Source organism: Phaseolus vulgaris, chromosome 4 (genome assembly GCF_000499845.2).
Source record: "Phaseolus vulgaris cultivar G19833 chromosome 4, P. vulgaris v2.0, whole genome shotgun sequence".
NCBI classification, from domain to species: domain Eukaryota; kingdom Viridiplantae; phylum Streptophyta; class Magnoliopsida; order Fabales; family Fabaceae; genus Phaseolus; species Phaseolus vulgaris.
In genome coordinates, this window is record NC_023756.2 from 42,395,165 (window position 1) to 42,406,993 (window position 11,829).

The following is an 11,829-nucleotide window of genomic DNA, read 5'->3' on the forward strand; positions in this document are numbered from 1 at the left end:
AAAAAAAAAGAAAGTATAGAAGTGCAAAGAAAATATGAAGGTGTAGAAAGAATTTACTTCGACAAATACATATGATTTAGGATTAAAGAAAAAGATAATTTAACCCATTATTATAGAAAATAATAAATGAAGTAATTAGATGAATAAAAATGTTATACAAATGTACAATATTATAAAGGAAGAAAAAAAGTAGCAATCCATTTTACTAAAGAATATACATTCTTAGGAAAATCGTTTTAAAAATAACAAAAAATTGCACCTTTTTTTGTAAACCTACATATACAAATTTATAATTGTTTTAAATACTATAGTAACATTCTTTATACATTAAAAAATCTACTTTAATTGTTTGAAAAATGTTATATGTTGTATACTCCTACAAGAATAGCTATTTAGATGTTAAGAAAAACAAAAAAATTATCGTTTCAATCTATAAAAAAAATAACATCAAGATCAAACATTGAAAGCATATAAATAATCTTGAAAATTTTGTCCAAACAAAAAAAAGTTTAGATACTATAGTCTTTAGCATAAAGTTAACCTATCAAGTTTAGAAATGGAAAATTGTAGCTAAAAATATAAGTGTTTCACAATATCAATTCTCCTCTAGGATGATAATGGGTTAGAAAATTGTTTTATTATTTGTTATATATATATATATATATATATATTTCAAAATATCTAAAAAAATTATATATCAATTACGATTCTGTAAAAATCTTTTTTACTATTAGCACACAAATTATTTACTCAAAAACAAATATTAGAATTTTTATTATTATTTCTCATCATTTTTTACTACCTCCTTAACAAGGGTTTCTTTATACATCTCCATAGTTTCTTCAACACTCCAATCTTCTTAAAATACTAAAATTACCATGTATTTTATTGATATTTTTTCCATTTCAAAAATATCTTACAAATTTTATAATTCAGAATATGTTTCTTAAGAAAAATACATTCTTGATTCGTAAGATCTTCAAAATATTTCCAAATTCATAAATACTTTTCTAGATTCTATAATCTAAAATATATTTATTAAAAGAAATACATTATGAATTTTGGAATTAATAATGTATTTATGGATCCATAAATACATTTTGGATTGTATAATACATAATGTATGTTTTCTTAAGAAAATTATATTCTAGATTATAGGATACGAAAGGTATTAGAAATATCTTTTGAATTCTATAACATGTTTCTAAAAAATACATTCTTATGAAAGTATCTTATAATGTTTTTTTTAAGAGTTAAATAGTCTTTTCTCATTTATGAAGGTGTCAAAAGAAACTATGGAGGTGTAGGAAAAAAATACCCTCAACAAGTATTTGAAGATTAAACGGGCCATATGTGGGCTATAATTAAAATAGGCCCAGCCTGTGACAAGAGGCTTGGGCTATCTATCCATTTTTCTAAGTGGAAGTGCTCTTTACTAGAATCAGCATGATTTTATGCCAAAAAAAATGATGCGATTCTACTCAACCTCTGCAAAACCTTCTCATTCTGATCACTATTCTAGACTTGTCTCTTTGATTGAATCATGCAAGTCAATGCAACAAATTAAGCAGACCCATTCACAGTTAGTAACCACTGCTCTAATCTCACACCCTGTTTCAGCCAACAAGCTCCTCAAGCTTGCTGCTTGTGCTTCTCTTTCTTATGCCCACAAACTGTTTGATCAAATTCCTCAACCAGACTTGTTCATTTACAACACCATGATCAAAGCACATTCTTTGTTACCGCATTCCTGCCACAATTCCTTTGGGGTTTTCCGCTCATTGACCCGGGATTCGGACCTTTTTCCGAATCGATATAGCTTTGTGTTTGCTTTCAGTGCCTGTGGCAATGGGCTGAGCATGCAGGAGGGACAGCAGGTTCGCGTCCATGCTGTGAAGGTTGGTTTGGAGAACAATGTGTTTGTTTTGAATGCCTTGATTAGTATGTATGGGAAGTGGGGACTTGTGGAGGAGGGCTGGAAGGTATTTCAATGGGCTGTGGATAGAGACTTGTATTCTTGGAACACCATGATTGCTGCCTTCGTTGGATCTGGTGACATGAGTCGAGCTAAGGAATTGTTTGATGGAATGCAAGAAAAAGATGTTGTGTCATGGAGTACTATAATAGCTGGTTATGTTCAGGTATTGCTGGATTTGAAAGTAAACAAAATAATGATATTAGCATTTTACACGATTGCCTTGTTCGTTTGAAGTGGACATTTCACTAGGACGCGGTTGAAAGTATGTCATATTGGTTGTGTTTGACTTAATTGTTAATGTGCCGTGTCTAAAGTTGCTTCATGCTTACTATAGGTTGGGTGTTTCGTGGAGGCTTTGGATTTTTTCAACGAGATGTTGCAAATAGGTCCCAGGCCAAATGAATATACCCTTGTAAGCGCTTTTGCCGCTTGTTCGAATCTAGTAGCACTGGATCAAGGAAAGTGGATACACGCTTACATTGGGAGAGGCGAGATTAAGATGAATGAAAGGCTTTTAGCTAGCATCATTGACATGTATGCAAAGTGTGGGGAAATAGAATCAGCATCCAGGATTTTCTTTAATTACAAGGTAAAGCAAAAAGTTTGGCCATGGAATGCCATGATTGGTGGGTTTGCAATGCATGGGAAACCCAACGAGGCCATAAATGTCTTTGAACAAATGAAGGTTAAAAAAGTTTCCCCTAATAAAGTCACATTCATTGCCTTATTGAATGCTTGTAGCCATGGCTATATGGTCGAGGAGGGGAAATTATATTTCAGATTGATGGTTAGTGATTATGCTATTACACCAGAAATAGAGCATTATGGATGCATGGTGGATCTACTTAGTCGATCGGGTTTCTTGAAAAAGGCTGAAGACATGATTTCAAGTATGCCAATGGCTCCTGATGTTGCCATCTGGGGAGCACTGTTGAATGCTTGTAGAATCTACAAAGACATAGAGCGGGGATATAGAATAGGAAGGATCATTAAAGACATGGATCCTAACCATATAGGGTGTCATGTTCTATTGAGTAATATATATTCAACATCTGGGAGATGGAATGAAGCAAGAATGCTGAGAGAAAAGAAAGAACTCAGTAATGAGAGAAAAAAGATTCCTGGTTGCAGCTCAATTGAATTGAAGGGGACATTCCATCAGTTCCTTGTTGGAGACAGATCCCATCCTGAAAGTAGGGAGATTTATTCATTTTTGGATGAGATGACAATCAAGTTGAAGAGTGCTGGGTATGTTCCAGAGTTTGGAGAACTTTTGCGAGATATTGACGATGAGGAAGATAAAGAGACTGCTCTGTCTGTTCACAGTGAGAAGTTGGCTATTGCTTTTGGATTGATGAACACAGCATATGGAACTCCAATTCGCATTGTAAAGAATTTAAGGGTTTGTGGGGATTGCCACCAAGCAACAAAGTTCATCTCCAAAGTTTATGATCGAGTAATTATAGTAAGAGACAGGACAAGGTATCACCACTTCAAAGATGGAATCTGTTCTTGTAAAGACTACTGGTAGATAAGGAAGCAGCTACATATGTCAATTAAGCTTCAGCCAACATTTTCCCCCTTTTGCCCACCTTTGACACAACAGAACATTTTTGTTTATATGGCAAACTCATATATTGAGTCGACCAGACAAAGATATGCATTTGATGAGAGATTTTAGCTAACAAAAACAATAATGTTGCCCATGCGATCAGCTCCTGTATAACATACTAATAAGAAAAGTTCAAAGAAGGAAGAATGACCTTCTATGAGCATTATTTGCATTGTTGAACAGTTCGCCAATTGGTTTATTAAAGGAGACTATTGCTTTTGGGGCTTTTGGCTAATTCTTGAAGAATGCCCTTTACGGTGCTGTCAATTCTTTACAGCTTCTGATAATGGAAGTTGCCTGAAGTTTGTACGCTTCTGTTTCTATTGTATACACTATATATGTACTGAACAAAGAATAGCTTGTCCTTGTTGGAACAGATAAAGCACAATCGTTGAGGAGTAAATTGTTGTATAGTTATTCTTGACCATTTTGTATAGGTCTCATTTTTCCGAAAACTTTTATTTTATATTTGGATATTTACCAAAACCTTTTCTTTGAGGTTGTTTCCTCAGACCGTCATTATTTCAGTTTTATCATGGCTTCGTGATTGTATTGCGCAACTTTTATGAGATTAGTAAAGTTTTGTACATTTGGTACTCTGTATAAAACTTTAAGCTGAGGATGTTACAGGCTTAAGAGCGAGAGCAACTCTGAATTTTGGACAAAATAGATGTAGATGTTGGAAGCTACATATATATGGGATTAGATTTAAGATTGTTGTTATAAACCTGTACTGTTTCATTAAGGGATAATATCCTTGCATCTCCTCTTTATTCTTGTCTGAATATGGAAAATAGAAGCTGAAAATGTATCGAACTTACATATTGAAAGCAGAGACAACGCGTTCCATTCTCAACACTGTTGGGCAACACATTACTCGAGTTTGGCTACATATTTACATATATTTTCAAGGTAAAAGGTCATTTTGAAATTATACAAAGTTATCACATTAATCCTTAAAATTAAAAAATAATAATACCTGAAAATACAATTCATTAACATTAGTTCAATTCTTGATCCAAACTTGAGAGATAATATTAATATGTTCATAGATAAAAATGACAACAAGTAATATTTCAAAAAGGTAATATACTGCAAAAAGAGGAAGGCCATAAACTATTTCTTTTAACTCGTATGAATTTACCTTTTGAATTTCTAAAATATAGCATGACAGCAAAGTTTACATAATGCGACAGAAAAACATCTGATTTTACATCCAACTGACCAAAAACTTTTATTGCACAAAAGTAAGCAGAAACTTATTACTTACACGCCAGTATAATTCATGTGTGACTGTAAAGGGCTATACTTTCGAAGGCAATCATACAAAATCACTCCTCCACATTTACGTGAGCACTGGCTGCTTCCATCATTCCATTGCGTATCTGCTCTCCAATATCCCTAACATGGCCAGGTCCATGGGGTATAAAAACAGTGGTATTCTTTGATGAGTTCCCAAGATCTTTGATTGTGTCAAAGTACTGAGTTATCATGATAAGATCCATCACCTCCTTAGCATTAGTGCCTTCTACTTTGTGAGAGAAATTCAGGATGTTCTCTCTCAAGCCATCGGTAATAGCTTGCCGCTGCCTAGCCACACCAACCCCACCCAAATACTTGGCCTCGGCTTCAGCTTCTGCTTTTTTAACTAGCAATATCTTTTCGGCTTCTCCTTTGTACTCACTTGCAAGTTGCATCCTTTGAGCTGTCAAATAAAATCAATCCTCACTGAATACCGTGGCATACAATTGAACGTACCATAATCTTAATTAATCCACTAATATTTGGATTGGCGGAAAAAGATGGAATAGAATATTAATGGTGTTATGCTCCATTGCTTTAATTGATAAAACAAAGATGAAAAATAATGAAAACCATGAAAATTATTTCATTGTTTACCTTTATTTTTAACATCCACACCCTCAATTTGGGTGGAATGTGACGGAATGGAATTTTGTTTTATTTCATCATAACATCTCCAAACAATGAAATGGAAGTATATTGCATTAATATTAAATTTCATATTTTCATTTCAATCCATCCCATCCTTTTGCTTCAATCCACACTGCCCTATTAAAGGGTAAATACACTTCTATAATATTTGCTCATTTTAGAGACAAACCCATCTAAGAGGAGTATGTTTAGAGAGGGAAATTATAATATGCATACATACATGTTATGTTACTACTTCGTAATATTGCCATGAAAATAAAAATAAGAACTATAAAACATGAAGTGTTATTACCTGCATTGATCTCATTCATTGCCTTACGTACAGAAGGATCAGGTATAATATCAACCATGAGTATGTGCTCTATATTATACCCATATTCTCCCATTACCTGATAATTCAGGAGATAAAGACCATTGGTATTCAGAAAAATAATCAATCGAGGATGAGAGAACAAGCCAACCAAAATCTTACTAAGTCATCATATTTCAAAACAAATCCTTATTCATAAAAACTTTCTTAGTTTCATTTACGCCACCAACAAACTATAGTTTTAAAAGAAATAGACGTCTTGTAAACAACTACAGATTCTCTCTTGACTTGTCACCTCTCATATACTTCGGTGTAGATGGCCAGAACTTTATTTTACTTCTATTCTATTTATTTCTTTCCTACATACTAAAACAATGTCCAGGCCAGACATGTGTCTGTCGACTGTTGGAACAAATTATTCCCACCTACTTCCTTCTCTCAACATGGCCACCTATGCTTTCTATCTAAATTACTGATCAATGATTAACATATGTTTAATTTCTCCTTTCCAATGGAAACAACAAAAAACACACTCACTCACTCTTTGTCAATAGAATAGCCTTGAACATATAGATGAATTTAATATGTACTAACTTATTATTTGTATATTTACAAGTCATATGCATAAAGACCCAAGAGACTCTTCCATCAATGTATCAAGACCTGATAAACTTTCACCATAAGAAAATAAAAATAAGAAAAATGAATTAAGCTTTTCACATAAGCTAAAATCAACTTATTCACTTCTATAAAAGCTCTTTTCATTTAACTTAAGCAGAAGTTAGGCTGCATTAGTTGAATTTAGCTTATAGAGAAGTCCAAAGCATTTTACCTACTTGTTTTCATCTTGTTAAAATTGTGATTAATATTTCATTGTAAAATTTTCATAAAGCTGTTTTTGTGTGTGTGTGTGTGTACTTACCTAGTCTAAGGATTGAGCGTTATAGACTTTAGTTATTCCTTCTGTTGTAAAATAAATCACTTGAGGGCAATAACTCACTGATTTTTATCACTTCTAAAATCAAGTTGGAAACGATGCGAGTACAATCCTGCTCTGTCTTCACCTGTCACCGAACAACCACTGTTAGTTATCTCCGGCCGACATTGCCATTGTCCGCCATCTTTTTCATTTAGCAAAGTCAGAGTTATGTGCACCTCAAGGACCACAACCCAACCTCGACACTCATGTGACCACAAACCTCCAAACATGCCACCATGCACTGATCTCCATCAACACTACACCAAACACATGTTTCCCATAAGCTTCCTTCCCATCAATGTTTGTCTATTCAAAGTCTTCTGGGCACATTTTTACCCTTGGTTCCCAATTTCAACATCCTTGGGCAGTTGGTCATGTCTCTTTCCTCACATATTAGGGTTTTCCTTCCATCTCTCCTGGGATTGTTGCTCAAGGGGAGTCTAGTGTGTAAATTACATTGCTCTCTCTATGGGCCGAAGTAGTCATCCTGAAGGTAAATTTAGTAATATTATACAGATTTTTAGATTGAAACAAAGTGAAATAGATAGATCACTTAGTTTTCTATTGTTATACTTCTGCCGGGAAGTGTGTTAATCTAATGATCTGTGTTGATGATATAGTTATTATAAAGAAATGATACCATTAGGATTTCTCAACTAAAGGAGTGCTTATTTATCCATTTTCTAACCAAAGATCTTGGTTATATGAAATACTTGTTGGGTATTGAAGTGACTCTATCAGAGGAAATTGTTATTGTTCACAAAGAAAATATGCTTATGATATTCTAGAGGTGACAGCGTTTGTTGATAGTCCTATGAACCCAAATCAAAAGCTAATGATGAATCAAGGTGAAACTTTTTCAAGATCCAAAGAAATATAGGAGGCTAGGAGGAAAACTTAGTTATCTCACTATTACAAGACTTGATATTTCTTATGTAGTTAGAGTTGTTAATCACTTTATGCAAAAAAATTACCTTGATCACTGAAATATTGTAATTTGCATTCTCAAATATATCAAAAATGAGTTCAGGACAAAGATTGTTATATGAGGACAAGGGAGGTACTCAAATTATAGGGTATTGTGATGCAGATTGGGCTAGTTGTGCCATTGACACGAGATCCACCACAAAATATTTTGTCTTCTTTAGAGAGAATATTGTCCCTTGGAAGAGCCAAAAACAATATGTTGTTTCTCAGAACAGTGCAGAAATTGAATATAGATATATAGCTTTGACCACTTGTGTGGATTAAGCAACTCCTCCAAGGGTTGAAATTTTGTGAAGTTGAGTAGATGAAGATGTATTGGGATAATCAAGTATCCCTTCAGTTGTCTCCAATCTAGTGTTTCATGAGAGAACCAAACACATAGAGGTTGATTGTCATTTTGTCAAGGAGAAGTTGTTGTCCAAGGAAATTACTGGATTTATCAGCTTTAATGACCAACTTAGAGATATTCTAACTAAGTCTTTGAGAGGACCAAGAATTCAGTTTATATACTTCATGTTTGGTGCATACAATTTATATGCGCTTGAGGGGAGTGTTAAAGTTGTGATTATTATTTTATTGTATCATAATGCTGTTTTTTTTATTTTGTGTATGTACCTAGCCTAAGGATTGAGTGTTATAGGTTGTAGCTATTCTTTTTATTGTACTCTTCTCATCTTTCCTACACACACATGTATATAATACATCAACCGAGAACAATAACTCACTGATTTTTACCCCCTCTAAATTCAAGTCTTCTTTCTTATACCAGTGCTTGTGGAAAAGTTTATCCAAATAATACGAACTACTTACAAAAAGGAAGTTACCTTTTCAAGTTCCTCCAAGACAGATCTGGCAACCTCGCCCTTCTGCTCAAAGAGCTCATCCAAGTTCATTCTCGGAACAATAGCACGTGTCACTGAACCACCAACCAAACCACAAAACACACAGTTAAAACAACAAATCAAAATTCACACAATTGTCCACAAAAAAAAAAAAACCGTTAACAAACACAACCATCGAAAACATAAGCCTGGATCTGCTCCTGAGGATTCTGCAATTCATAGAAAGCATCATCCGCGTTTTCCTTAATCACTCGGTACTGAATTGAACACAGCAACTGCACAAACACGTTGTCCTGCTCCACAATTCAAAATTACAAATCACTCACTATTCCTCATTTATATCATTCATAGGTCATAATCTGCACTCACTAACTAAAAATCACACACTGTGCTAACAAATTAACAAAAAAATTACTCGATTGTGTCATAAAATCTGATAAAATTTAAGAAATAAAAATAATCGGGAATTGAAACGGAATTGATTGGGGACCTTGGTTTTGGTCTCGATTCGGACGTCGAGGGAGGAGATTCTGGTGGAGAGGATTCCGGCGAGGCATTCGCCGGCGAGAGGGTTGAAAACGTGGAAACCGGGTTGCGCTAGGCGGTGGAAACGCCCCCACTGTTCAACGACGCCGACGCTCGATTGAGCGACGCATCCACAGAACAAACAGAACGAGTTTCCCATCTTTGCTATTCTAAAATCAAAAGCAGGAACAACCACAAACAAACACTGCCTTAAATGAAAATATCTTCTTCTTCTTCTCTTTTCAAAGTTAACGTGTTATATACTTTCATTGCTCATAAGAAGAAATGTTAATTGGGATAAATGTTTAAGATTTTCTCCATGCTTTTAAATTTCTGTTAATAAAGAAAGAAAAAGAAAATTGAATTTACTTTATACATTTCTTTTTTTATAAATCACAATATGTATGTATTGGAAAAAAACTATATATTAATTTTTTTAACATATGAATATTAATTTTTATAATAGTTAGTTAAAAGTGATAGATAATTGGCTATTAAAATTAGTTTGGATAGTTTTTTTTTTCTATAAACAAGTTAAATACTATAAAATAGATTTTAGATAAATTACTAAAAAATAATTTCTATAAAATAGTTCTCTGATAAATTAATTTTAAGTTTTTAAATTATGGTAATGACTTCTTTTTGAATTTTATATTTGGTTATGGAAAAAATTAGTTAAATAAATCCTCCTCCGCCATTAAATAAAAAATAATATGTTTTTCAACTTTTTTAGTAAATATTTTAAAATTTATATGAATGATGATTTTTAAATTGTTAAAAAGGTAAAAGTTTTATTAGTACATTATCATTAAACTTAAATGTTGTATTTTTCATGTTTTAAATTTGTTAAGTACATAAAAAGTACACTAAAAATTAAAATATTTCAATTTTTAAAAGGGAATTTGCATCACAATTCACGAGTACTATTTCACGTGATAGCTTATGAAAAAAACTACTTCACGTCACAATTTATAATTTATAGAAAAACTGCTTTCACAAATAATATTTTTTGGGCAGGTTGAAAAAATCATTTAAATATTTGAAAATATCTTTATATTTATTTGTTTATTTGTTTTATATAATAAATATTGAATATTTTATTTTTAAAATAGTAAAAATATTTATGAAAAGTATTAAATATTTACGAAAATTATGAGAAAACATAACAAATCTCGTGTTTATATTTTAAGGCTAACTGCGTGTAGAAAAATTGATAAAATGTGACGTGTAGCACATTTTTTTATTTGTTAACAATATTATTATGATTAAAAATTAGAGGTATTCAATGAAAAATAGAGATATTTATTAAAACATACAAGTTGAAACAAAATTAAATTAAAATAAAACATAAATTTTCTTTTCTTTAATGTTTATCATTTTATTTTGATTTGGGGAAAAATGATAGAATTTTATATTTTTTCTATTTGATTATAAATTATTTTAAACATAATTTATTTGAGATATAGTTTCAGCTATTCTATTAGCTATTAATTATGACAAGATTAAGTATGTAATGTTGTATACTTTTACAATAATTACTAAATAATGTTTTATGTAAATATACAAATAAAACAAAAATTTCAACATATTTAAACATAAAATACTTTAGTAATTTAATAAGTTAAAGTGAAAAAAATATTATATAACTTAAAATTATATTACATACCCAACCCAATAGGTAAAACCAAACGTTCAACTTCCCACTCCAATTCGACGCCGAAGCTGAACCTTCTCATTATAAATATAAAATAATTAATATCTTTGACAATATTAAAATATGTTATATTTCTAAAATTTAGTATTATTTTTTAGTATTAATAAGAATTAAAGTTAAGTATCATGTATTTGTAATTTGAAACTATTTATAATAATAAACCCATAGCTTGTGCGATTAAAAAAATAAATATGAATTAATTTAGTCAATACAGTTTTCTTTTTGACAACTATGAAATAAGTATTATTTAGAGATATTGTATTTTAATGAAAATAAAACAGTAACATGGAAATATTTTTGGATTTTTTTTACAGTAATAGTATAAAACGAAGGTTCTTATGAGCCAATAAGATAAGGTTTGTATAAATAAAGTTCATATTAGTCAATCAAAATAAAAAATAAAAATACAAAATGATAAATTTAAATTACATTATTTGATATGAGTTGTACAATAGAAAAGTTCTTGAGATATAACTAATTAACCAATAATGATATAAGCTTCTTTTTTTTTTCAAATTGAATAGTTATAATAGTTGCATTTCATTGATTAAATAATCAATTACAATTTTCACATAATTATAAAGATCAATTGTCTTCATGTATAAATAAATCAATTGTCTTTACTCATTTTTTTTCGAGAAAGTGAAGGATAATGTTAAATTTATGTAAATTCAAACTTTATACAAATAATTAGAAGATTAAATTATTTAAATATATTTGAATGAATAAGTATGTAGGATTAAACATTTCTAAGAAAATCTTAATTATTATTTTTCGTCATTAATATACTTTACTAGGGATGACTTCAACAGTCAGAATCCTAACATTTAAAAACAACTAAAATAATTTAAGTAATAGTTAGAATTATTTAAAAACTAGAATCAAAGTTTTAAAAATTATAGCATTAGGTTTACCATGATAATTTATAA

General features: G+C 31.2%; 2 protein-coding genes across 2 annotated transcripts; one reads left to right on the forward strand and one right to left on the reverse strand.

Annotated features, from left to right (window-relative positions):
• The first annotated feature begins 1,399 nt into the window (after positions 1-1,399).
• On the forward strand, positions 1,400-3,993 carry LOC137837739 (pentatricopeptide repeat-containing protein At3g62890-like). Its single transcript, XM_068646848.1, has 2 exons — positions 1,400-2,141; positions 2,313-3,993. The coding sequence occupies exons 1-2, from the start codon at positions 1,455-1,457 to the stop codon at positions 3,507-3,509; spliced, it is 1,884 nt and encodes a 627-aa protein (XP_068502949.1). The 5' UTR covers positions 1,400-1,454; the 3' UTR covers positions 3,510-3,993.
• A 716-nt stretch (positions 3,994-4,709) lies between these two features.
• On the reverse strand, positions 4,710-9,527 carry LOC137837741 (protein PPLZ12). The gene is made up of 5 exons (XM_068646849.1): positions 9,152-9,527; positions 8,834-8,954; positions 8,644-8,735; positions 5,836-5,932; positions 4,710-5,295 (listed from the first exon to the last, which is right to left on the reverse strand). Exons 1-5 carry the CDS (start codon positions 9,344-9,346, stop codon positions 4,922-4,924), a joined length of 879 nt encoding a protein of 292 aa, XP_068502950.1. The 5' UTR covers positions 9,347-9,527; the 3' UTR covers positions 4,710-4,921.
• Between the last annotated feature and the right edge of the window lie 2,302 nt (positions 9,528-11,829).